Source organism: Sesamum indicum, linkage group LG8, assembly GCF_026168435.1.
Source record: "Sesamum indicum cultivar Baizhima isolate 11 linkage group LG8, ASM2616843v1, whole genome shotgun sequence".
Lineage (NCBI taxonomy): Eukaryota > Viridiplantae > Streptophyta > Magnoliopsida > Lamiales > Pedaliaceae > Sesamum > Sesamum indicum.
Window position 1 is genome coordinate 20,461,678 of NC_142664.1, and position 27,826 is coordinate 20,489,503.

Consider the following 27,826-nt stretch of genomic DNA (forward strand, 5'->3'; position numbering starts at 1 on the left):
TTTGTGTAATATTAATTTGTTAATTAATTATTTGTTATACTCATCATTCTTTCCATTTTTTCTCCTTTATTTATATGTTTAAATCACAATCGAAATAAAATTCGACGTTGCTTCATCTTAATTGGCTCACAAACAACATGCAAATTAAATTATGAGAAAGTATAGTTTATATGTATGTATCCGCTCATCGTTTCCACCATCACTCCTACTATCATCCTTCAGCAAAGACCGAAAGCATTTCAATTCGTGCATGTTCCTGCAAATTCTTCACAAACAACTCCCAATCAACACTCATTCCCATACACGGAGCAAACATGAATGCCAACAACAATCCCACAACCACGCCGTCAGCTTCACAAGGTGGCGGAATTGGGGGTTCGTTTAGATGTATAGAGAACGCCATAATTCTTTAAAATATAGTAATCGGACTATAGCTACGACCAACATATGTATCTAATGTGTACACAACAATTTGGACAGCTTATAGTAAGAGTATAATAATGGGAGTCTTGCATTTGTCGGTGAAAATTGCAAGAACCCTCCATTCGAATCTTACTATAATGAAAATCCAATATTGTTCATTATTAATTTTGTCTGGTAATTTTATAAATTAGAATTTATAATTTATAGTCAATTTGATTGTATTTGAATCAGTCATAGGATAAGTGAAATATTGTTTATCACTTACCAATGCTGTGAAATGCAATCAAATAAGAATTAGACTATAAATTTTACTTCCTGATTCTGGCTATAAGAAAATTAAATTTTCATCGAGTTAAAGAAATACTACACAATTTACTCAAATATACATATGGATAATCTCAAACCCAATCATATATTTTCCAAAAAGACCAATTTACCCTCCTCCACTTCCCTTGTTCAATCAAAATCAATCATTTCATTCTCTTTTCCCCCAAAATGTCAAACAAGAACCCTAAATCAAACCATGCTTAATCCCTCCACACGTCACTCCCAATAAGAAAAAAAGAAAAAAAAAAACACAAAAGGGTAATGTTGTCATTCTATGTAATCCTACGAACTTAATGGGAAAATTGTATTTTTGATGTGATATAAAATATTATACTTTTGATCTCACAATTTACAGGTTTAATATATTTGTTTTATAGAATAAAAAATGTAATATTTAGAACAAAATACTTAAATTTTTATCCTATAAAATATGCAAGCCCGTAAACTGTGAGACAAAAAACCTTTTATCTTCAAGTACCAAAAGTTCAATTTTCCCAATCCCATTTTACCCCTCAACTAAAACAAGGGTAATTTGGTCATCCCAAACCCCTATCCCTCCCCAACCCTCTTCTTTTCTACACCAATTTCAAGAACCCCCGCCCGGCACTCTCCCTCCCTGTCTCTCTCTCTCTCTCTCTTCAATTTCCCGTCCAAAGAGAGACAAAATTTTTCTTCTTTTGTCCTCATTCTCACCGCTCTCCTTTCTTCCAAACGTTACAACTCATTCTGAATTTTACTTTTACCTAAGAATCCGCCATCACTCAGTCGGTGTTCATTCTCCACTTTCACCAAACCATTTGCTTCCACCGATAACCCCTTTTAGCAGACTTTTCTAATTCTTGTCCCTCGAATTTTTCTGGGCTCGTTTTGTTTTTTCTGTACATGGTGGGAACTGTGAGAAGTGTTCTTGCGAACACCCTCTGAGAAATGGAAACTGAAAACAGCAGCAAAAAGGGGAACTGGAAAATGGCGTTCCCTATAGATCTAAACGAGACGCCGATGCCGTCTCCACGTGAGGCTGTTGATGACACCGTTGTGGGGAGTGCTAGCGTTTCCGTTTGTGCGGTGTGCCGCAAGGGAGTTCCAGTTGGGAAGGTTCCTGAAAAAGGGATGGAGGGTCAGCGGCAGGAGTTTAAATGCTTCCGGTGTTTGCTCAAGGATGACGGAGGCGGTAGAAGCGGCTCTTGCGGCGGAGGAGGTGAAGTGGGTCGTTTCGACATCAACGCTTCACCACCACGTGAGGCGGAGGAGGGAGATGATGCTGCCGTTGTGGGTAGCCGGGGTGGAGATGGTGGTGGCAAGTACGAATTTTACTTTTTTGTTTACCCATTTGTCGTTATTTGAAATTAATTCTTATGATTCTTGTTATTTTTACAATGCTCGAGGTGTATACACTTTATTTCTGTTTGTTTCAACCCATTTGAACTATAAAATTGGATCTTCAATGTTTCTTTTCTTTTTTTTTTTTTGTGTGTGTGTGTGTGTGTTATTTTTTCCTTTTCTGGTCTACTATGTGCACAACCCCCCCCCCCCCCCCCCGCCCACCCACACCCACATCCACATCCACACATTTAATGCGATTGTTTTAAACTTTAGCTGGCTTACAGCTCTTGTGTCCTAAGCATGCAGAAGTATTTTCATGTCTGCTTCTTCAAGGGTGATCTGATGCTTGGCTGCTGATTGAGAATTTTCCTCTTCCCATGATTAATATGTGTAAATGAGAAGATATGTTGTGGTAACCATGCAAGCAGTTTTGGTTTTCACATGTGTATATATGCACATACGATAGAATATCTTATGAAACCTAAGCAATCATTACAAAATTTGTTCATCTTTCTCACACAGTCGCACTGGAGGTGAGAAGCAGATTCAATTATATAAGATAGTGATCCTATAATAGAAGGAAGTTTCCTTCAATTATTCCTGATGGGACATCTGAAATGTGACTAATAATTCAAAGAGTGAGCACTACATGTAACAATTTTAAGGACTTCTGATTACATGCTTCTCGCCTTTTTAACCCAATAACTTCTTCGCAGGTTTTTCTTAATTTTTTTAATACTTCCTTGTTCTTAATTTAGTGGATATGTCAATGATGTAAATCTGATGCTTCTGGAGACCTGTAAGACCTAAGCTGGAAGGCCAGCTGTGTGTTGGATAAGGTTCTCAGAGCTTGGTTGCATTAGTACTGCAACTTTCGCTGAGGAGTTTGTTTTCCTCATGCATTTACAGAAGATATGGGGAGCTAACTTTTGTAATATGAATGGTTTTGCGATAAGTATTTGGGACATGGAAAGGATTAGGAGTTTATAATTAAGCAGAACTAAATCTTGGCTCTTGGGCTAACATATGATAGTAGTTTAGGATGATGTTGATCATACTTGCTTTCCCTGTTAAGTAAGTAGCAGCCAGTTTGGGAACTTCTACAGGCTGCTTTGATGTAGTGGTTCATTCCAACTCTGTTTCTATGTCTTATAGAATGTCAGGGTGGATTATTGTAGGAGATGATTGATAAAAGAGACAACTTGCTTCTAGGTTTGTAGAAGTGTTTTTTATGGCCTTGGAGAATCATGCGCGGAGCATGAGGACAGGTTTTCTTTTTTCTCAGCTTTTGGTGTACCAATATATTCATTCCTATATATATGTAAGTTTAAAAATATTTTTAGACTGCTCATAATTTGTAAACCATAGGCTGAGTTTTTTTTAAGAAGTTTCAAATATTTCAGATAGGACAATTCATATACCTTTTGTTCCAAGCAAAGCTGGCTCATTTGTCACGAAGAAAAATGAAGGAAAAAAAGTTCATCACAGCTTTTTGTCTTCTTCTCTCTCTCTTTCGCTCTCGTAATTTACTTTAGAAAACCCATCAATGTACCTTTGAGCTCCAAAGTACTTAACATTGTATGAACTTTTCCTCTCAGCATCTATTCTAAATGATTAAGATGTTATAGAGGAGGTGACATCGATTAGACATGCTCATACAATCAAAGCTAAAGGAATGATCTTTTTCATGTGTATGTTACATTCCAGATGCAATCTGTGCAAGACATCATGTGAAGACTAATGAAAAAGGTTTTCAAAGCCATACCTTCTTATCCATCCAGATCGGTAAGCCATACCTTCTCATCCATCCAGATCGGTGTGGCAGTTGCCGGTGCTCTGCAAAAAACACCGTGAAAAAGTAATGAAAACAGGAATTAGAAGAGCGTACAACTCTGTTTACCTGTGTAGATCGCCTTTCAAATTTAAGATACTCTCACTAGCTATCATGAAAAACTAATGGAAAACAAGTAGAAGAGCCTACCTTTTAGGTCATCTGTCCGGATGGCCATTACGGTTGCAGAAGGGGAAAGGGGGTAGAAGGAAGAGGAAAGGGGGAGAGATGTTGCGGCTACTCTATTAGGTGAGTAGTTGTAACGCTCCAGCTCCTTCCCCCCTTTTAAATGTAGGGTTTCCTTGAGGCTGGGCTAGCATCCATACAACTTTTTGGGCCAAAAAACTTAGGTTGGTGAGGCCCGAATAACTGCATGTTTGGGCCAACAAAAACATTGACATTGAAATTATCGAAATCTGGTCCTCAACTGAATTTACTTCTTATCTGTTGTATGATTGCCACATACAATTGAAACTTGTAGTTGCATAGAGAATGTATGTTATTAATGATATTAGCAGCATACTTTTTTATTCTTTGAAGGGTTGTTTTAAGTTGAATCACTAATGTTCAAATGCCGGCTAACAAGCCTAGTCCATCACATCGGCCAACGTATTAATAATTTTAGGGAAAAAAGAACTGAGGTGGAATACAAGGATAACATTTTAAGAATTTTTATGAACTTCTTAAATTGTTTCTTCTTTTTCAAGTTTATTTTCTAATTGTCTGGTTTAATTTGTCTCACCTTACTCCTAATGTCTGCAGCAGTATATACGTTCGTGTACCTTTCATGTAATTTATGAACTTTGCTATAAGAGAACAACAGTTAGAACAATGGAAAATGCTATACTAGTCAATTTGACATTTTAATAATGTGCCTCTAGAAATACATAAATCCCTTGATAGAGGAAATGTGGCCCTGAAGAGCTATTTTGTTTTGTTGGATTAGTTGTTTATTGTTGTACTCCATTTATGGATATAACTAATACACCGTTTTAGAATGTAATGTATTTTTCAGACCGATTGAAATTTGCCCGTATTAAATGTTAGTGATTGATATACATCTTTGTATAGGAACTACTACACCATTGCTATTCAAAAGTCGAAAACTAGAGGCCTACACTTTCTTTTGATTTAGTAGTTGATTAAATTTTGATGGTATCTGTGTCTATATTTACATAGATCCACTCACACTTTGCCATGTTTTGCATTCCTTGACATGTATAATCTCAGAGTCCAAAATGGACACAACTTGATGGTGTAATAAATTCATAGCACCGAATCACATGTATTCATCAATGTAGTAGCTAGGCATCCCTCCTTTATTGCATTTATATTTGCATCATTTACATTTTTATCTCTATCAAGTTTGTCCATATAAAATGAACAATGTATTGATTTGTGCATCTAGATACCTAATTCAACCAGAAAGTTATTTTGCTCGAGTCCTTGTGTTCTGAAAGTTGTCAATAGCGTGTTACGAACCAATTCGTGACGTTCTTTTGCATATACTCTAGAGTTGTTTAATAATGGATGTTTTGTCGAAGTCACTATATTCCCAGAAGCAGCAATTGTGGAGCAGTCACGAATGTAGATTTTGTTTATGCCATATTAATAGTTAATGCTCTACTAGTCCATATTGCCACGTTTGTGGAAACTCTTTCTTGTGTGGTAGCTTGACTATCTGCAGTAGTAATTTTGCAAACAATGTATTCTCACTATACTTGTTTTAGATAAGAATCCACATGTATTTTCCGAACATGGTTTGACCTCTGTCTAAAAAATATATTAGACATTTTCCTATGATAAGTTGGCTGACAGCAGTCTATTTTTGTGCTTATTTTTGTTATGAGGCAGGAATTAGGTGAATTTTGATTCTCCAAGAATGAGACTCTTTGTTGAGCAACAGACTCTGATTCTTCAAGCAAGGTCCATAAGTTCTTAGAGTTGCTTGACAAAGAGTCTCATCCTTAGAGAATCAGTGAAGAATATTTGTTTTCCTTTTCTTCTCTCTTGAGACAATGATATGAGTTTGCATTGTTTTTTTGTGTTGATTTAATTGCTAAGTGACAAAATAACAAAGTGAGGTCTTTCTGTTTTTATTCATTTGTAGCCGCAATTCATGGGCATATATTTCGTTTGCTGGCACTTGATGTCTGAGTGGAGACAGTATTTCATTTGTTGACACTTGATATGTTAGTGGAGAAAGAGTGTGATAACTATAGTATCAACATGTTAATGCATTGAGGAGAGAGCCTTGTCATCAGTTTTTTATGCTCTAACCATTCGTTTTAGGATACATCTAGTCCTGTGAAAATGGTCCATTAAGGAAACAATATAAGTTTAATATGTAAGATACTTTATGGCATATTTAGTTCTTTAGGCAAGTCAAATTTTGATTTTGAATCAAGGATTGTGAAGAAGCAAGCTTTCATATACTAAGATTATATTGAAGTCGACAATGGTGTGAGTTCTCAAATTTCAAGATGTCGTAATTAGTTACATCTTTGGGCTATTTCCCATCTTTCCATTAGGAATTCAGTTTGTAAGAATATGTAATGGATCCAGTTTTAAAGAACCAAAACTTTGTAACATAGTAGATATAGAAAAACTCCTGTTATTATCTTTTTATTATAATTATTTATTGTTTTGCAAAACTAAATTGTGAAAAATAATTATTATGTATTTATTGCTTGAACCTTGTGTATCTTGTAAAGCTTGATCTTGGCATTGAATTTGATTGGAAGACGAGCCATGCTGAGCGCACGATTCTTTTCTTGGCTTAGTTGGAGTCTGGTTATTTTAAGAAATTGATTCGCCTCTTTCGTGGAGCATAGTTCAATAACATTCATATATACGATGTAACTCCTGAAAGATTTGGAGCTTCTTGTCGAATTATTTCTTACATGCCACCCATTCCTTTCTGGACCTTCTTTTATATAAAGCAGTTCTTTAATTGATTCTCTTGCTTTTGTTCATCTGTTTTCACTTCACTGTATTCTGTGGAAAAACTTTGTTACAAGTCCACCTATCCTTACTTTTGGTATTTCAACCACGATATGACCACATACTGCAACCATCTGTATGCTTCAGATTGTTTGTGTAAGGTTTTTGCAGATATATGGTCATCTTAGTATTTTAAGATTCTGTAAGTTTTTTATGTGGAATTGTAACTCGATGCCATTCCCTCTTTTTTCTTCATTTTTATTTGACTATTACAGTTATTGAATACTGTTAGATATACAATGATTAGATCTTCACTGAAGTTCCAGCATAGTGGGTTTATTCTCAAATTGGGATTCTTTTTAAAAATATCCTACTTTACATCAAGTCTATTTTCGGGTTGGGTTTGAGTTTTAATGTTGATATACCCTTCATTTCCTTTCTTAAGCTAATAATTAACTTTCTCTAGTGGGTCCTCATCCCCCTCCAGTGTTCTTAATACTGGGCCCAACTCCCTGCAACTCACCTCTGGCAAGAAGAGGGGTTAGAGAGAGAGACCAAGGACAGCTTTAACTCGTTTTCACCTAAAATAAGATGCTTTTCTCACCAGGGGTTGATTTCTTGTCTATAATGTACTCATCTGTCTTGATCTGTATTAACTATAAGAGTTTAGGATGCTGAAAATTATTGTTTCTTTGAAGGTACTTGCTTACTGGTTTTCTCTGTTCTCTATTCCAATTTTATAGTTCTCATGTTCCAATTTGCAGGATACACGCTTCAGTTCGATCTTCTTTCTTGAGCCATCATGCTACAAAAAGACCTCTAAATCCTCTGTTGGAGGATATTGGGAATAATTTTCCAACAACCTCATCTGTCGCAGCAGCTGCTAATGCAGGATTTCGAGATATGTTACAGCAAAAAGTGCATTCTGATAGAAACTTAGGTACAGTTCACAAGGAATCTATATTTGATCTGGGGCTCCTGGCTGGTCATTCTAGTCGAGTGGAATTTCCCCCTGAGAGTCCAAATATGTTGTATCTACAAACTCTTAGGGAATATATTGCTGAAAGATCAGGTGTTCTGGGAGAAGGTTGGCGTGTGGAATTTGAATTCTGTGACCAAAGATGTAAAACCTCTGCTGTTTATATTGCACCTGATGGGAGTAGGCTCAGGTCAATGGAGGATGTTGCTTGCCACTTAGGGTTGCAGTCGCGGTATCACTATTTAGTGACCGAGAATGGAAGTAATGAATTTGCTTTCAGTAGGAGTGGATTAAAAATTGATCCAGCAAAGAAGGTATCCTCAGCTTTTCTGGCAGCCCAAAATTGCAGACAAAGGCAGAAGACACTGAGGGGTAGCAACAGCCAGGGTTTCTTGTCCAGTTCAGGGACTATTGGTTGTTCTGAAACTAATGATAACAAAAGTATAAAGGAAGTTGGCTACCATGTAAGTATATGCTTAGACTGCAAGTGCGACTGACTTTCACAAAAACTACCATCTTTGATGTTCATTGTTTTGTTTGATACTTTTTGCCTGTGTAATTGTCATCAACAGTACTTGTTATTAGCAAAACTGATTCAAGCGCCAAGAGCACCAGTTGCAGCGCAACCCTGTATGTGTGTGTGTGGGTGGGTGGGTGGGGGGGGGGGTAATCATAAATCTGATTTGTACTCTACATTAGCTAGAGCCCAAGAAGGAGCTGTGGCGATTGTCCTTTTCGACTGCTTGATTAGTTGGCCTTCATATTTTGAACTCTGTGCCTGCTCCTTTAGGAAGCTAGTGAATTCTGTGGGCATTGAACTCCATGTAAATGCCAAAGATAAGCAGCTCTTTGACAGAGCTTGCATATCGGGGAACAATAGTTGTGATAACATGTAGGGTAGGATGATCTTTGGCAATGTAACTCTGTATCTAACATTACTCTGAATTTTCTTCGTTTCCAGGATGGCTTCCCAATTCAGTTTCATGACTTCTGTCTTTTATCAGCTGGCATCGTTGATCCACGACCATCATACCACAATACTGACCAAATCTGGCCTGTTGGTTACAGAGCTAGCTGGCATGATAGAATCACTGGGTCTCTTTTTGTATGTGATGTTGCAGACGGTGGTGATTCTGGCCCCATTTTTAAAATCCAAAGATACCCATGCACCATGCAGTCTACACCAGTTGGCTCAACTATCCTCTCGAAGAAGAAACAAATGTCCTGCAAAGGGGATGACCAGGTGATTAAAGATGACTTGGTCACATTCGAGGTAGTTGATGATGACAGTATATCGACAATAACCCTGCTAAATGAAGATAGTCCCCCATGTTTGGAGCATTGTCTCACTAATTCAAAGAGAGAAGATGAGGTTCATAATACTCAAGAAGATAATTCTTCAAACTCAGATCTGGAATTGCTACCTCAGAGAAGTGGGAATTTGGTAGGTGATGCAGTAGGACTGAATGATGTCATTGGGGAATTCCAAGTTGAAGGCAGGTCAACATCATCTGTGTGGGAAATGGTTTCTCAGGCTTTCTTGTATGCTTGCCATGAGACATATAAACAAAAGGGCATAATTAAGTTTTTCTGCAGCCATGATGTATATGGAATGAATAATGAAAACCTGGATGGTGTTGGTTCTTTAGCGAAATTTTGTTACTTTGATGGTCTTATCAGCATCCCGGCTTTGGTTCAGAATGAGAATGAGTTTAACATGGCTTGTGAAATGATATTGATATGGTTAAACCAGGACAGGTTTGGATTAGATGCAGACTTTGTTCAAGAAATTATAGAACAACTTCCTGGAGTTACTGTCTGTTCAGAATATAAGAATCTGAATGATAGAAAGCACAGTTCAGACCTACAAACAGTTGGGAGCGGATTTTTGCTGGCCGAGCGAAAGACCAATTTTGCCTCTGGAACTTCTAGGAGATCTCAATTAAAATTGGGTGATCAAGAAGACACTTTAAAGCGGGATCCCGGTCCTCCGGGCAAGCCACTTAACTCAAGCCTTCCTTCATACCTGCTGGGTGATGCTCTACAGGTGCTGTGACGTCCTCTTGTTTGATTTTTTACATTTATACTCTACATGCTTATTTGTCTTTCTGTCTGTCATCAGATTTGGGAGCTTGCTTGGCGTTTCTTAGAGGTTCTAGGGCTTGAACAACCTTTTTCTTTTCACGAACTTGAATCGGAACTTGTAAGCCCTTGGTTAGATAGCTATCCTTTGGATTCAAGATATGAAACTGTGGATATTCAGGATGCCACTCCCTCTGGTTGTGAGAAGGCTTCTCAAGCTGGTGCAGCTTGTCTTGGCAGACGTACTGGTCTTCTTTTGGCAAAGATTCTTGGCTCGCTGCTGAAATTGCTCGTCAGTGAGCTGTTGTCCAAAGCAGCAGTATATGTGTGCCCTAATTTTGATGCAGGAGAATCTAAATCAAGACGAGGCAGGAAGAAAGATTTGGATTGCTTGGCTGCTTTAAAGAAAACCAAAATTGATATGCTGCCTGTCAATGAACTTACATGGCAAGAAATTGCTCGTAGATATATTTTGGCTGTTTTATCCATGGAGGGTAATCTTGATTCAACAGAGATTGCTAGCCGTGAAAGCGGGAAAGTTTTCCATTGTTTAGGAGGTGATGGTGGGATACTATGTGGATCTCTTACGGGAGTCGCTGCTCTGGAGGGAGATGCAGTGGTGGGTTTTACTGTCTTTATTTTGGTTTATTTGATGGTATAGCTCAATTTATGATGCATGGTAGCATGAAAAACTACACTGGTGCATTTTCATTTGATATTACATGCTGAATTAACTCAAAGAAAAAAAAAAGAAAGATATGAACAGATAGGTGGGTTTGAGAATCCTTCGTTTGGGTTGCTCATTCAACTCCTAGTGATAGTTTGGTTCAAATCAAATAACAGATTATGAAAAGCTCATAATCTAGGAGGCATCAACAAGCGGTTGTTTATGTAGGTGATGGAAAAAGGAGTATTCATGAGAACTACAAGCAGAGAGCTGGGTTTGAAATATTTGGTTCATTTGATTGGGAGGATGTTGATGCTATCCATATCCTTCTGTTCATTTAGTAGTGGTTTGATGACCAACATCAGTTGGATTTAGTGACATTCATTGATTTCTTCCTAGGTTTTGGTCAGATAATGAACTTCCAGTAAGTTGCTAATATTCCCTTACCTGGAATGTAATTAAAAACAGTTTTGTTGCTTGCTTAACTTTTAGTAGTTTCATGCAGTTATTTTATGGATGATGCACATTAGTAATGGTTTGATGACCAACATCAGTTGGATTTAGTAACATTCATTGATTTCCTCCTAGGTTTTGGTCAGGTAATGAACTTCCAGTAAGTTGCTAATATTCCCTTACCTGCAATGTAATTGAAAACAGTTTTGTTGCTTGTTAAACTTTTAGTAGTTTCATGCAGTTATTTTATGGATGATGCAAATTAAGTTCCCCTAAAAAAGTTTGGTTTTTAGTTGCCATTTACCTAACTGTGTGACTGTCCTGCAAGTTCCCCGGTTATGGACAACTGCTTCACTTCCTTTAATTATTGAATATTTGTTAACTGATTATATTGATGTATCTAAGTTTGCAGGTTCTGGCAGACGCTATGAAGGAGATATTTGGTTCACTGAAGAGTAAAAATGAGGTGGTTAGTTTATGTGAGAGAGAGTCGGATATCAACGGAGCTCAAACAATTGAGGTGAGTGATAGTGTTATCCCTGAATGGGCACAAGTGCTTGAACCTGTAAGAAAGCTACCGACAAATGTTGGAGCCCGGATCCGGAGATGTATCAATGAAGCTTTGGAGAGAAACCCTCCTGATTGGGCTAAAAAGATATTAGAACACTCTATTAGCAAGGAAGTTTACAAGGGTAATGCATCAGGTCCAACCAAGGTGATGTTTTTGTTTATAATTGAAAATCTTTGAATGCTTTAGTTTTAAAAAACATTTCTGCAAAAGCCAACTTTTGCGAGCTGTATATTGGAGTATAAGGTGAAATTAATTCTTGACTACTTATTGAATACAGAGAGCAGTTATCTCAGTGCTTGCAAATGTGAGCAGTGAAAGTCCGCAGCAGAAGACTGAGAAGAAAGAAAAGGTAAAGATAAAGACCAATCTGGCAGACCTAATCACTAAACAATGTCGTATTGTTCTCCGGCGTGCTGCTGCTTCAGATGAAGATAGAGTTTTCTGCAATCTTCTGGCAAGGATATTATTGAACCCTAATGATAACGATGATGAAGGGCTTCTTGGATATCCTGCAATGGTATCTCGTCCTTTAGACTTTAGGACTATTGATCTCAGATTGGCAGCTGGGGCTTATGGTGGGTCACATGAAGCATTTGTTGACGATGTTAGGGAGGTATGTTATTCAGTGAAGGCTTGATTTTCTCCCTTGTGCAGCTCTTTCTTACATTCTGAGTTAAATGGAAGACATTTGATTTACTCTTAACTTTAATTAGTTTGTGGACATCCTTGTCAGTTTATCTAGGCCGATTTCATGGCTGTCAGTTTGCACTTTTACCTTATCTAGTTTCATTTAGATCTCTCATTGTCTTGATGATTGTTGACAACCTTAATGCTTTGTAACAAGAATTTATAGTTTAGAATCTAACTACCTCGAGTGGATGGAATCTATAGCGAGGAACTTGCTTGCCACTTTAGTTTGTGAAATGCTAAGGAAGTACTATGTGTGCATCTGGATGTATGGTGATCCTAACTTGAGCAGCAGAGTATTCAATTCTAAAATTATGTTAAATTTGTCATACCTGTTCCATTGTAACCTATTGGTCAAAGAAGGTATGCATATATTAATTGTGATGGATTGCAGCTCAATGCAGTATAAGAATCTGACTTCTGATGATTTTATTAGTTTTAAGTACTATAATATTCTGACTTGTCTTTACTGTAGGTTTGGCGCAACATACGCGCTGCATATGGTGATCGATCTGATTTGATTGAAGTGGCCGAAAAATTATCCAACAAGTTTGAAGATCTTTATGAGAAAGAGGTTAATGACTGTTGTTTCTTTCCCTGTCTTAATAGGACTTTCTTGAAAACTATTTGTTGGATATTCATTTCATGGATGCATCTTTGTGGAAAAGTTTAGGCTCATTTCCATTGGAAACAAGTTTATCCCTTTTTTTTAAAGTCAAACCTTAATAGGTATTGGCCATAGACTATGCAAGTTCCCATGGAGAACACTAATTCTTTTGTAAAATTCTTGACCTTGTTGAATGCCTTCTTTAGATGAAACTTGCTTGTAAAATGAACAAGACCTCAGTTACTGTCTTTGGTTCATTGAATTATGAAGAAATCCAATCTAATCATGGCCACATAACATGCAGAAGGAGTGGACCTAAGGTCGTTGGAAGTTTTTCCTTTGGTACTGTAACTTTATCTTGTTTAATATGTTTGTAATTTGTCTCAGGTTCTGACTCTTGTCCATAAAATTGCTGAGACTTCCAACACAAATGATTCAAGTGCTGATGCTATAAAAGAGAGAGATGATTTGCTTGCTCATGTGTGTAATAGCTCACTTCCTAGAGCTCCTTGGGATGAAGGAATATGTAAAGTTTGCGGCATGGACAAAGATGATGACAATGTGCTCTTGTGTGATAAATGTGATTCCGAGTATCATAGATATTGCTTGAACCCTCCACTTCTACGAATTCCAGAGGGAAACTGGTATTGCCCTTCCTGTGTTGTTGGCCAGTCTGTTTCTTGTACTGCAGCCTATGGATCAGCTGCAACTCAAAGTAGGAAAAGAAGATATCAGGGGCAATTCACACGCAAGTTTTTGGAAGAACTGGCTCGATTAGCAAACCTGATGGAGATAAAAGAATATTGGGAATTCACAATTGAGGAGGTCTGTCATCAATGCTTTCTTGTGTTCCAACATTTTGTGTGACCAACAAGGAAATATGAAAAACACATGTAATGTACTTAGGAAGCTGTCCTTACGACATACTGAAAAACTCTCTAATCTTAATTGCTCTTGTTACGGTTTCTCTATGACCTGTTATTATGTCAAAATTATTGGCTGCATCCTTTCTTCATCCTTTTATTGATTAATCTGGGTTCCCCTGTTGCAGAGAATATTCTTCATGAAGTTCTTGTTTGATGAGGCGCTAAACTCTGCTACTATTCGTGAGCACATGGATCAATGTGCCTCTCGGGCTGCTGATTTGCAGATAAAACTACGCACCCTCACTTCTGAATTGAAACTTCTGAAAGTTAAGGAAGACATGCTAGGTTTGAGCACAGAGAAAGCAAACTCTGGTGTATTTAACGGACGTGGAGATTTGAAATCAGATGCATCGTCTTCTCTGCTTGCTATTGAAAATATCTCAAGAGGAAAACCATCGGACAAGGGCAGTCATCTTCCACCCTTCCCTGGTTTCACACAACTGGAAGATGGCCCATGTTTAAATGAAGAAGTTGATTGCAATAAACAGCCTAATTGGCCTCCTTCTAGGAGCAATAAGGGCGTAAGCTCTTCTGATATGTTGAGTCAATCACAAACTCAGCAGCTTGTGAGTGATCATAGTCAACAGGTCCATGCACAATCATCAAGAGGAACTAGTTGGCAAAATGAGTTGCCCAACCAAAGGCACACCATTGCAGTGAGAGACTTACAGGTGATGCCTGGCTGTAACTACTCCAGCTCTACATGTGACCATGTCACGGTGACTGCACCTATGAGTTCGGTACATGAATCACGCGGCAATCACTGTCCAGACCAAGCTGATATGCCTTCATCACAAGACAACAGCCTCAAGGTGAGCACCTTTAAGAATGATATATCAAATCTGCAGCATTCAATTGCTTCAATAGAATCAGAGTTGCTGAAGGTATCTCTTCGGAAGGATTTCTTGGGCCGAGATTCTAATGGCAGAGTTTATTGGGCCTTCTACTGTCCTGGGGCTCGTCCATGGGTAGTAGCTTGTGGGGATCTGGCATCCAAGGAGAGGTGTCCTGAAGAGTTCATCAGTATTCCTGATTCTGACAAGTGGGTATATTATGAATCGGATACTGAAATTGAGAAACTAGTTGGATGGCTGAGAGAAAATATCCTGAGGGAGAAAGAATTAAGAGAGTCCATTTTACTACTGCAAAGTAACAAAATGAAAGACTCGGAGTATACTGAAAATCATATTTTAAGCAAAGGAGAAACAGGCCATAATGGAAAGAAAACTTTATCAGCTGATTTTTTGGCTATAAAGGCTATGACTGCATTGGAAAAAAGATTTGGTACTTGCTTGGAGACCGAGGCAACAGATGTATGTCAGAATCTGGCTTCCAGAGCAAGTCAGGATGGCAAAATGTCTAGATGTGAGTGCTTAGAGCTGTTGTGGCCTTCTAAAGTCCACTGTCCATCGTGTCATCAAAGTTTTCCAACCGTTGAGGAGCTAAGACAACACTCCAAGGAAAACTGCATAGCAGCAGCATCTGTCTCTAAGAGAAGCCAGGCAGCTGAAGATATCTCCAAGCGCAAGAAGTCAAGAAATGTAGCTTCACAGGAGAAGCGCCCTGGTAATATCAGCATTCTTCAAATATCCACGAGCGAGAAACAAAGCGATGAATCTAATTTGGTTGACCGCTATCATGCTGATTGTCCATTTAATTTTGAGGAGATTGTGAGCAGGTTCATCCTTCCCAGCTCAGTCAAGGATGTGGTGAATGACATAGGACTTATTGGTACTGGTGGAATTCCATCCTTTTTGCCAAGTGGGTCTCCGCATCTCAGTGATCCTGCCCTAACATTGGGCTCCAGAAGAATACATGAAGCCAGTCCGAGTGACATGCCGACAGACTTGAGAAGCAAATGGCAGCACTCGGGTAATGAAACCAGTGCTGCAGTTAGCAAGAAGGCTAATAAAGAATCAAATAGATCGTCAAGGTGTGATGAAAATGGCTTGGCTGAGGAGGCTTCTACAGTTGAGAGATTGAAATCTATATTAATGAGTGAAAGGGATCAAGTTTCTTCCATGAAGGACAAGGGTTCACTTCTTGGGTTACCGAAAAGCAGTATAATTCCCGAATCTTCATCAAGACCATTAGTAGGTAGAGCTTCTGAGAATCTGAGGTTTCTTAAGATAAGTCTGCTTGATATAGATGCTGCTCTACCAGAAGATGCTGTAAGAAAGTCGAGGTCAAATCAAGACAGAAGACGGGCATGGCGTGGATTTGTCAAATCTGCAAGATCAATTTATGAGGTTAGCCATTCCTTTCTGTTCCTAGATGTGCTTCAAATTTTTGTTGTATAGTTTGTTTTAAGTTATTGGCCTGCAAGCATCATTAGATGCTCTAAGCATTTTCTATTAAGAACCTCAATTTTTTTGACAATTTAAATGCCCAATTCTGAGCTGAAATCTACAGTCTATGATGGTTTATATTTGGGTTTAGTGGGACCGGGCTGTAGTCCTGTAAATCATTATAGTTATAAGATCATGATTTTAGATGAAATTCTATCCTTTATCAAGTTCAGACTGGTGGAGCATTTCCAAAAGCATGAACTGCTCATATTTCATTAACATTTTCTGCCACTATGGCGCTATTTTATAGCTCAACTGAAGACCACATATTTACACTGCTGCAAAGATATCTCTTGAGCTTTAATTACTGTCTCAACTCTTGTCTGGAAATGCAAATGCTTATTATATGTTAAACTCTGGATTTTAATTGGAAAATTCTCGATGATGAGACTTCTCCAAGCTGATTAAGAGGTTACTAGGAGACATTCTTTCATGATAGCACAGAATTTGTAATGTTGAAGCTGTTATGTTGTTCAAATTTTTATCTTGATGAGTATGTTCTGTATTCTAGTTAAAGTTTTAATAGACAAAGCATATTCCAAACATCAGTCTAGCTGCAACAAAATGAGTGAATTCTTTTGATGAATGATGATAATCTTGCGGTGAACTAGGATTTTCTTAATCTTGACATCATCTTTTTCTAATTCATATGGCTGGTAGGGTTGCTAGTTCATAGATTTTTCATTTTTGTCTCTTGTCCCTTCAGATGGTTCAAGCTACAATCATACTCGAGGACACAATTAAGAGCGAGTACTTGCGAAATGATTGGTGGTATTGGTCATCACCTTCTACTGCAGCTAAAATCACCACTCTCTCGGCGCTTGCTCTGCGCATATACTCTCTAGATGCAGCCATTTCTTATGAGAAACCTCTTCCCAGTGGTGCAATGGAAATTCCAGAGCCAAGTTGTGCAATGGACGAGGACACCCCTCCTGGTACAACTTCAAAGAATGTTGCAAACTCAAGCAGCCCACCATTGCGAAAAACACCTGAGCTAGATCCTGCCGATAATCCAAGAACCAGGAGTAGAACTAGCAAGCGGAGGAAGGATATGAACAGTTGAGATTGGGAACTAGCTTTCATATTTCTGCTAGTGGTGGATTGAGGAATTTCTTGGCAAAATGGGGCAGTATGCCTATTCGATGTTGACTTGTAGTCCAAAATTATGAGCTAAGTTACTGCTTTGCCCCCTCGTGTATTGTCATTTGGAGCAAATATGTCCATTGATGGAGTTGTGGGCTGAAATCACAGCTGCTGATTTTCTTCCAGAAAACTGCATATACAGGCACAGGAAACAGGTATGTATACATAAAGAAATCCGCTTACAAGTTTGTAGTTTACAATAGAGATGTATATAAATATATATTGGCAAAAACTCGTATATTCCGTCCAGCAATGAAATTGCTTGTGTAATTTTCATAGCCATGTTAGCCGATGATGTTGTCAAAGATGAAGAGAATGCTGCAACATTATACTTGATGATTTGAGGAAATTGTCGATTACAGTTTATTTCACTCATGAGATTGCAGCTCAAATTCTCCTGTGTTATATGAAGCACTTAAGCTACCGTTTGTGCAAAGCCATACAGTGGAGATATTCATAGGCTTTATTAGTGAGTGGCAGTGGCAGTGGCAATGCATACACTGTTTTAAAAGTAGTGGGGCGGGTCAACTCCCGCTCCCCTCCCACTTCAGAACTTGCCGGTGGGTCTGACCGCATGACCCACAATTTTTAATAAATTGTGAATTAAATATTTTGGAGTTAATCAATAAAAATCAGGTATAATTATACTTTCCTCTCCTGAGGTTTGGTGCAATTATATGTAGATTTTCAAAAAAATTTATCTAGCACTCTTGATGTTTGCTCTCACAATAAGTCTCGATGTTAGTTAAAATTTATCGAATTTGCTCCTACTAACAAAAAAATTAGAAAAAAAAATATATTTACCATCAATTGATTTATCACATGTTAAATAATTTTTTTTATGATCGAATTATACTCGTGTCTTCACAGTTAATGTGAGAAGGTATATCTTCACCATTATAAGGGTAATTTAGTTGAAAAATTATTTGACCTGCAATAAACCAATAATGAGTCAATTGAGGGTAATATCAATTTTTATTCAATTTTTTTTTTATTAATATCGACAAATTTAGTAAATTTTGACTAATGGGGGATTTATTTGTTAGGTGGAAGTAAACTTCACGGGTGCTAGATATAATTTCTCAAACCACAAGAGGTCTACATGTAATTACATGAAATCTCAGGAGAAGCGAGTGTAATTATCCCTAAAAATGATATAATTTATATAATTATTAAATTGTATTTTGATTATTATATAATTATTTTAAATCTGAACCAATTCAATTTGTTATTATTCACATGGTTAAGCCTTGAAACAAACTATTTTTAGAGAAGACTCAAGTTATTAATCAATCAATAAGTTTAAACACAATTAATGCTTTAATGTTATTAAACAAATAAAAAATTCATATATATACAAATAGGATAAATTCATGTATTTAAGTACTGTATACCGCCGAAGCTTCAAATTAATTAACGCATGAAAATTAATCACATCATTAATTAATTAATTATCTCAATTCTTCGTTATTGACCATTCAGATATAAATATTATCCATACTTAATTTGAATTTATTATTTTTAAATAATTGAAGTGGGTGAATTAAAAATTTAAAACTCAAAATTCCAAAATTTAAAAATAATAGTAATTATAATTGTGTCAGGCTCAGGTCTGGGGCTGGGTTCGGGGCGGCGCAACAAAATCTGGGATCCACCCCATTCTTGGTGTTACCGGCGGACTCTTGTCACGCAACGGAATATCCATATCGAGTTTTACTAATTATCGATTATGTATCTTTGAGATAGTGCGACATGTGAACGCCTCCCTGTATGGCCTTGTGTATATATAAGTCTATTCAAATTGTTCATATTTGCCGAGACTCTCGACACACACCCGCTTGATTGTTTTCGTGTCCAACTCCAACTAGCAAATTTGTTGTCATGCATCTCACCCACAATTTCAAATCCTGCTGACGCATACCTCTCGACTAAAGTGAAGCTAGTGACAGCCGGGCAGCTCCAAGAAATTGGACTCAAACCTGCAGTCCTAATTTACTCGGACTCGTTGCTATACGTAAGTTTAGAAATAATTTCTGAAATGTTTCGTGAAAACCCCTTTAACTTTGCATGCAAAAATCCAATGTCCATGAATCGATACTATTTTTTGAAGGTCATGAGTCGTAACCTCTGAAGGGCAAATTCTCGGTTTCTGAATTCAAGAGATTGAAAGCTATGGAACCAGTAGTTACTGCCTGAAACATTTCGATAATGTCCCAAAGAACAGGATGAGAACAAGAAGAAAACCACATACACATCCATAGTATTAAAAGTTCTGGAAGTCTGGAAGTAAAAACCAATATAAAGGGCTATCAATTTTCCCACCCTTCAAGAATGTGTTGCAACTTTCCCTGAAAATAAATTCCTCCTTCGTTCTTACACAACATACGAAAAGATTACAACATGACTCTACACACGGCTTTGAAACTGCACCTAAACTTATCGGCTAAATGTAGCAAAATTATGCGTGATTGCAACTGATGCCGTATCCTAACCCAAAGATAAATAAATGCTGTCCAAGTTATTTTGAAAAAGAAAATCTCCATGGATACAAGATTTATTTATTTTGTTTAGGCCCTTAACCTAGGGGCTAGGCCAGTCTCTACTTTCTTGATCTCAAAGATGAGCATTCTCCACATCTTCAGCACAAACATCTCAGCTTCATCATCCAATATAGTTTGGAGCCTTTCAAGCATCTCACCTGCATCAACATGCTCTTGAGTGCTAGAAACAATGTAGTCTACAAGTGTATCCTCCTCCTCTCCCAAGAAGTCCGTAATCTTCTTGGATATCCATGGTCTCATTCTCTCATGCAGAGCATTCTGCAAAGTAGAAAATATAAGTGTCCGTTGAAATAGAGACTGCAGCAAAGAGAGTTGTGCAGGCCACCCCTAATTATATCATAATAAAATGAGATAAAGGGTGGTGGAAATTTTTGTTACTGCAGGTGGATGGTGAGACACAAAAGCTTATTCATTCTTGCAATGAAAAAGGTTTTCTCAGAATACTCAATCCCAAACATTCTCAAAAATCCAATGTACCTTCATGTACAAAATAGCATCACCTAGAATTTACAAACACAATGTTGGCAGCGCAATTTTGAAAATGCTTCTGAGAGTCCCAGTTAGACAGAGCTTCATGGCACATGATGCAAGATGAACTTCAATATTACTTTGTAAAATTGCACTTAGTTATGTTACATTACAATCGTAAATAGTAATTAATACTAACCTGCACATTGTAACGGAGAGACTAAATGATCCAATAGAAGCTCAATATTACTTTACATCACCAAATGGCAGCTATGTATGTTGGCATAACGGTAGTAACTACTACTTAATTCTCATATAGCCCATGCTAAGACCAATATTCATGTTACAAAGGCATGGTTACAATTTTCTATAACACAAAAGAAGTAAAAGCCAAGGAAGTGCACGCTTCTCTATTTTAATACTGTCTTTTCTGTCATATCATCTGCTAAGTCAACCACATACTAAGCCTAGTGCCATGATCCAAATGTGAACAAGCGAACCCCAGCAACAACTATCTACCCTGAGCTAAAGGCGAACATAAACATAATAACAAGAACGACAACAATAGTGACAATAACAATTACATATTAGTCACAAAAATCATGGTTTTCCAAGTTTCCAACAATTACATATTACAGTTATTTGTGTTGGGCGATACTAATTAATTTAAAGGGATAATTACATTTACACCCATAGATCTATGGCCTGCTTACACAAACCACCTCTATCTTTTAGATAATTACACATACACCCACCAAAATATCATTATCACTTACACAAAGCACCCCTTACTTTTTTGAAAACTTACACACCCTGTAAAAATGTTAGCATCATTACACAAACTACCCCTATTTTTTTGTTGTCAGGGATTGTTTCTGTAATTATGCAAAAAATAAGGATGGTTTGTGTAAATAGATCATAGGTTATGGAGTGTAAATGTAATTATCCCCAACTTAAATTATTTATTGAACAAACCAAAAGTTAACTTTATTTCATTGCTAAGTCAAGGAGAGATGTTCAGCAAGCAAAAAGAAGATAGACCGACTTTTCAGACATTTCTGATCTTTCATAACACAGCATAAAGATACTAGAAGATGATCTTTTTCACACAACAAATATAACTAAATAGACAAGAAATCTTGTCGAGAGATGTTAGTCACCTGATCGTAGATCACCCAATTTATCTCATACGAAAACAATTCATCTTTGGTCTTTGGAATCGTGTCAATCAACTGTTTAGCATCCAAAAGCTTCTGGTTTTCTGGTCTTCTGCTTTCTTCACGGTTACTAATCCCTTCTTCATGTCTATCTCGATCTCGCTGGCTAGATCTCTCATGAGAACGCCTACTTTTTTCTTTTTCTACGTCAGGCTTCTCTTCTTTAGGATTCAAAGTTGAAATACGCTTAGCAAATTCTGCTGCTGCAGCCATATTGGCAGATGGGCCTTCAGACATGGAAGGTTGAACTGCCTGCTGTTCCTCAGTTGAGTAATCAATTGGAACCAGAGGTCTCATCTTCTTTTCCTTATGTGCATCCTCATCCTCATCCTCGTTGAAAACAGACGGAACAGCAGCTCGTTTTCCAGACCCCGAAAGACCAAATCCCAACTTTCTAGTGGGCAAACTGCTAGTTTGCCTTGCATCTGACGCCGAATTAGATGATATAACAAATTCATCACTGGTGCCATTCTGTAAGAACCCTTCACCTGCTAGTGGCAAAAGTAATATAAGACGAAAAATCAAGAGCCTAAACTGAAACAAGATGATATATCAAGCAGGACAATTAACCTTCAGAAGTCCCATGACTTGGTTTGTGAGCAAATGCCTGATCAGCCTCATCGTGGTTTTCATCATTGTTTTCATTTGGCAAAATAGCTGTCTCATGTCCATTAGCTGGTTGATTAATTAGAGTCTTCAGTGCCTCAAGCTGTTTCTTCTGTTCTTCCTCGGCCTTCATTTTAGCTTCTGCAATCTCTTCTTCCTCTCTCAATCTGTCGGCAAGGTCCTCTTCCTTCTCCCTTTGCCTCCTTTTCCTCTCTTCATCACTAGTCTTGTATTTCCTCTTCTTTCCATACCCATCATCACCATCACGCTCTTGGTCCATAATTTCCCACTTCCTTTCCTGAGCCCTCTCTTTCTCTCTTTCCCGCTCCCTCTTCCGCCAATGCTCTCTCTCTCTTTCCCTAGTCTCCCACTCTTTTTCACGTGCCTTGAACCTGCGTTCATCTTCCCGACTCCTATATTCTCTCTCCTTCTCCCTCTTAGCTCGTTCTTGCTCCCGTTCTCTCTCGTATCGTTCTAGTTCCCTCTCCTTATCTCGTCTCATTTCACGATCACGGTCTCGGTCTCTGCTCCTATCACGCCTTCTGCTCCTATCAGGTGAACCTGTTTCATTCTTATCATGTTCACTTGAAGGCTTACTTTCAGCAGTCTTCTGATCTTCATTTTTGTCTTCTGAATCTGCAAGATGAAGTTGAAGCATGTCATTAGTGTACAGGAGAACCATGGTAGACTGGAATAAAAGGGTTGCAGTGGGACAATATGTCTGATAGAAACACTCACCATTCTTTGCTACATCTTCTTCTGATTCCCTATCCCTTGACCAAGAAGGCTGTTCTGCGTTTGAGTTGGCAGCACCATCAACAGCTCTTTGTGGGGGTGGAGGTGGTAGTGGTTTGCTCTTCAACCTCTCCTCTATCATGCCTGTGAGCTTCTCAAGAGCCTCACTATCTGCTTTCCTGTCTTCATCAGTTACCAGCCCAAAATTGGCAGCGTCAGGAGTTTCTTTATTCATTTCATTGTCATCCTTTTTCTGTTCATCTGAGGCAGGCTTCAAAGGTTCTTCAGAGGACCTTGTTGTCTCATTAGCATCAGCACCTGATGCACTTGCTTCCTCTTTTTCACCACTTTCAGTCTCTGATTCTTTAGTTTTCGTTGAACTTTCACATTTTTTCTCTACATAACGTTCTAGATATTCTCGAGTTGTTTGATTAACATTTAACTGCAGGTTCATCAAGTCCACTAGAAATCAGCCAAAAGATAGTACAAAAGAATTTCCAGGGGTTGAGGGAAAAGGATTAGTATATAGAAAAGTAACTAGAGGAGAAAAATCGGCTCACGCTAAACAAAGGCAGAAGACAGCCAAAGATATCGAACCACGGCAAGATCAAGACATAGATGTAATTGAAATGAAAATTGAACTATGTAGAGATGTAATAAGAATATGTCAAACTCAGAAATAAGGTCTAATTTGTGGTCAGATATCAAGCGGAAGAGTTCATCTAGTACTATAAGCATCCAACACTGAACAAAATTTCTAGCATAATATAATTAACAGGCATCTTGCAGTGAAGAGGCTAAAAGCCAATCTGCAATAAATAATAACAGGAACATGTATGCACAGCCATAGTAGAGAATGCAACCATACCATCAACTCTTGTCCATCAACACTAAGCTTATTAAGCAATCGCAGGGCACGAAGAACTCCTTCAGCAGACTCAAATTCACAGAACCCAAAACCTTTTAAAGTGCCAGTGGGATCTTGAGGACGTTTCCAACTCTTTACAGGGCCGCAGAGCTTCAGAAATTGTTGAAGATAGTAAATGTAAGCTTATCATAATCAAGCTAAAGACGACCCACCAAAGAAGCACAGGAAATGAGAGAAAAAATAGAAGAAACTCAAGAAAATACAGGAAACAAGTAGCATACTTGCAGGAGAGACAGCATGAAATCATTTTCCACAGTTGATGATATCTTTCCGACGTAGACAGTTGTCTGTGGCTCTGCTGATGTAACAGTTGGGGTAGAAGGCGGCCTAACAACAGGAGGAATGATCGGAGGACGAACTCCAACAAGCGGAGGGCGCGCCAATGGGGGCATAACACCAACCAATGGTCGTGGAGGAAAAGCTGGCCGGATCATTGGTGCATAAGGAGAAGGATAACGAGGAACTCCTGAATAAAGGGGCCAAAAAAATCTATGCAAATTGTCAGAGTATGCTGAGAAACTTATATATCAACCCTAGCTACAGCTGGAAATAAGCATAAAAGATCCAACAAGATAAATCAACTGTGGTTACCAAAAATATCACAAGCAATAAGAGATTGCAGCAAAGGCATGACAACACTCACCAGCTGAACTTATAACCTGAAGGAACATCAAGGAAATAACATTGCCATTCATGAATCAGGAATGCGTGAATAGGACATACCTTATGCATCCACTTGCAAAACAGAAGGCATGTCAAAACTATCTAATTCCAGGCACCAAAGACGAAGATTTAATTTGAGCAGTGAAATGAGAATTCCAATTCTCACCCACACCAACACAGTTGCAGACATAAAACTACAATTTAATAGTTTAGAACCTTATTTACGTCAACCATAAAAAATCTCATAGGGATCAGGATATATGCAAAGAAACTAAATCCAAATTGCATGATTGAGAAGATTGAGATACCTTGAATGACAGAGGCATAGCTGCACTCAACTGTTAGCATAGTCTGCTGCCGGCAATTCAAAAATCAAAATCCCGTAAAAGGGCTAGGCATTCTTATTGCTACAATAATAGCCTAGTTATGAAACAGCAGAGCTAGAAATGATTCAGATTCAAAGTGGCGAAATCATACTTGCAGCCTATGGCATGGTTTTTTAGAAGCCCTTTTCATTCCATTATTTCTTATGCATTACACTCTATTACTAGTATATTTCTTGTATTAGTGCATTTGCAATGGAAATCAAAGAAACCAAGCAAATAAATTATGTGCATACCAACAAAAAGGATTTGAAGTGTGAGGGGTACTCAGTAGTCTCTAATGAAGCCTTCCACCTTTCCCATCGTAATCAATCATGAGTGCACTGTAGAGAAAACATCCTGTCATCGATACCCCTAATCCAACCAACAGATATCCCCACCCTACCCTCTTCTGCCACACTCAATTTTCCCTTTGTACTCACAGATCCCAACATACAACCTTGTATGAAGCTCAGCAAATCCAGTTCACATTTTCACGAGAATGATCGACAGTAACAAGATATGTAAATGCAGTCTATATTCCTCATCCTATACAAAATTTTCACAAGTCTGCCTACAAAATCATATGAACTCGGAACAAAATTCAGTAAAACTTAATCTCCGTGGTTTCGAAGACTTAAGAGTAATTACTAAGACTTAAACATTCACCTCGTACCCTAGTTTTGATTTTGAATTAATGTTATACCATCAAAAACCTTAAACCACTAAAACATGAAAATGCATTCCTACAAGGAGATAGACACACTTAGGTTAAATATTGACGGCACTGATCAGAAATAGATAGAGAAACCCACCCGGAGGAGGCATGGCACCTTGGGGAAGAGGCTGAGGCATAGCCGGATAACCATTTGGCATCGGTGGCGCATATCTCATAGGCTGACCCGGCACAGCATACGGCGGCGGCATCACCGGGTGCACCGAGCCCACCGGAACCTGTGGCGGCGGGCCACTCCCAACTGCGGGAGCCGAACCCATTACCACTCCCGGTGGCGGGACCCCAGGTGCTTGATACGTGACAGGGGCGAATTGCGGAGTGCCAACCCCGGGAGGGACAGAAGCCGGCGGCGCGGCTGGGCGGAAGGAAGGTTGGATCGGGGGCTGAGGAGGAGTTAAAACTGACGGCGGCGGAGGCCCACTGGGGTTAGGGTTGGGAAATTGGGGGAGTGTTGCGGAAGATGGATCCGGATGTAGGGGTCGGGCATCAGCTTCGGGTTGGTGGGAAACAGGGTTGGGGTCGGCAGCGGCAGTTGTTTCCGGCGCGGGGGTCGAATCCGCCATTGCTAGATGACAAGCTCTGTCTTTCCACCGCGGGGTTTTATCTTTCTTTGGGGTTAGAGTTTTGGATTTGAGCCCTAAATTGAGAGGGGTGAAAAAAGTTTACGCGGATTTTGTCAGGCGGAATCCTCTGCGGCGGTAAACATAGTAGAACATTTACATTTGATAGCTAACGTCATTGGCTAATGCTGGCATGGTATGAGCTGATTGGTAGCCGAAAACAAAGTACTTACGACCATGTGATTTTTACGTGTTGATATTGGGGAAAAGTCCTACTGTACCACATGTAGAGAATCACAACTATTACAATATGCGGATAGGAAAAAATATTTTTTTCATACTTTAATTTTAGTCCTAATTTTTTTTTTTGTTTATTTAGCTATGTAAATTATAAAAATAATAAAAAATAGTTCTTCGATCATCGAAATTTTAATTTTAGAGCGAAAAGAGTTGGACAATTTTTAGGATTTTAATTCTATGTGGCTTTGAATATGAGTTGGAAGACATATTGGATATGTTTTAAAGGGAATAAAAATTAATAAATTTTAAATTATATTATATATAATTATAATATATTAGAATTGTATTATTATTGTTATTATGGTAAAAAAAAAAATAACTTCTCACCCTTCCTCCCCCCTCCCCTGCCCCTACCCTCGCCCCCGTTTCCGTTGTCCTTCCGTAATCCTCCGGAATTCACGCATTGAGGGGCAAGAGTGTCACCCTTCCGTCGCCCTCTGCTGTTGTTGCCCAAAGGTGAGGAGGGCACGACCTCTGTAGCTGCGACGACGATCTATGCCATAGCCGCAAATTCAAAAAATAAAATAAAATATTAATTAAAATAATTAAAATAACTAAAAAACTAAGAAAAATTAAGTTTTTAAAAGAAATTTATTTTTTTAAAAAAAGCTAAAAGAAAGTTTATTTATTTTTTAATTTATAAATATAGTTAATATTATTTATATGTAGCAAATAATATAATTAAAATATATTTAACTTTTATATTATAATTTTAATGTAATTTTTAAATTTAAATAATAATTTTTTTTAAAAAATTTTGGTATTTAAATAATGCCCAATCAGCTTGAATGGCCATGTGTCATTACACATGGTTGTACATGTGTCTAAATTGCTGAAAATTCAACAAATTGCCTGTCACGTGACAATTTTCGGCTGATTCTCAAAATCTCGTTAGAAAATTATATAGAAAATTCTAATTCGGATTATTTATCATTATTTTTGTAACTTAGAGGACTAAATAAACAAAAGGCACACTTATAGGACTAAAACTAATAGGGGGTAAAGTTAAAGGATGAAAAAAAATAATTTTCTTGTGCAAATACAGGGTAAAATATAATTTTTTTAAAAAAATAAAAACCATTAACTATTTTTTTTTGCGTAAATCGATTACAATCATTAATTTAATATTATATATAACAACTAGCGGTAATTATATTAATTAAATACTAATTATCAATATCAATAACTATATCTAATTAGCACCTACTGAAAAAATAGAATAACATTTCACACGTTGGTGGGGTCCAGACCCATTATCTTATAGTTATGATGATTGTAGTTAAATTGGCAAAAATAGAATAAATTTTTCTTTTTCTTTTTTTTTTTGGAGGAGGAGGAAAGATGAAACTTTCGTTACGAGATGACATCCAAAATTACAAG

General features: G+C 37.9%; 2 protein-coding genes and 1 long non-coding RNA gene across 10 annotated transcripts; 1 reads left to right on the plus strand and 2 right to left on the minus strand.

The window, feature by feature from the left end:
* LOC105168249 (uncharacterized) lies at positions 1-4,173 on the minus strand. Of its 2 annotated transcripts, none has more exons than XR_848319.3 (3): positions 4,055-4,173; positions 3,839-3,909; positions 1-256 (listed from the first exon to the last, which is right to left on the minus strand). It is a non-coding gene; the product is annotated as an uncharacterized LOC105168249 (long non-coding RNA). The 2 variants fall into 2 exon arrangements; XR_848320.3 differs by having other exon boundaries at positions 1-265.
* LOC105168248 (methyl-CpG-binding domain-containing protein 9) lies at positions 1,327-17,681 on the plus strand. The gene is made up of 10 exons (XM_011088251.3): positions 1,327-2,051; positions 7,612-8,290; positions 8,788-9,873; positions 9,949-10,527; positions 11,441-11,743; positions 11,877-12,212; positions 12,762-12,860; positions 13,281-13,718; positions 13,945-16,068; positions 16,874-17,681. Exons 1-10 carry the CDS (start codon positions 1,678-1,680, stop codon positions 17,228-17,230), a joined length of 6,375 nt encoding a protein of 2,124 aa, XP_011086553.1. The 5' UTR covers positions 1,327-1,677; the 3' UTR covers positions 17,231-17,681.
* A 1,916-nt stretch (positions 17,682-19,597) lies between these two features.
* LOC105168651 (splicing factor PWI domain-containing protein / RNA recognition motif (RRM)-containing protein) lies at positions 19,598-26,278 on the minus strand. Of its 7 annotated transcripts, XM_088883436.1 has the most exons (9): positions 25,666-25,698; positions 25,108-25,194; positions 24,797-24,839; positions 24,047-24,291; positions 23,766-23,915; positions 22,901-23,339; positions 22,127-22,798; positions 21,500-22,047; positions 19,598-20,129 (listed from the first exon to the last, which is right to left on the minus strand). In XM_088883436.1, exons 3-9 carry the CDS (start codon positions 24,834-24,836, stop codon positions 19,878-19,880), a joined length of 2,346 nt encoding a protein of 781 aa, XP_088739562.1. In that variant the 5' UTR covers positions 24,837-24,839; positions 25,108-25,194; positions 25,666-25,698; the 3' UTR covers positions 19,598-19,877. The 7 variants fall into 7 exon arrangements, with proteins under 7 accessions (XP_088739562.1, XP_088739560.1, XP_088739559.1 ...); XM_088883434.1 differs by lacking the exon at positions 25,108-25,194 and having other exon boundaries at positions 25,666-25,874; XM_088883433.1 differs by lacking the exon at positions 25,108-25,194 and having other exon boundaries at positions 24,797-24,842; positions 25,666-25,874.
* Positions 26,279-27,826: the final 1,548 nt, after the last annotated feature.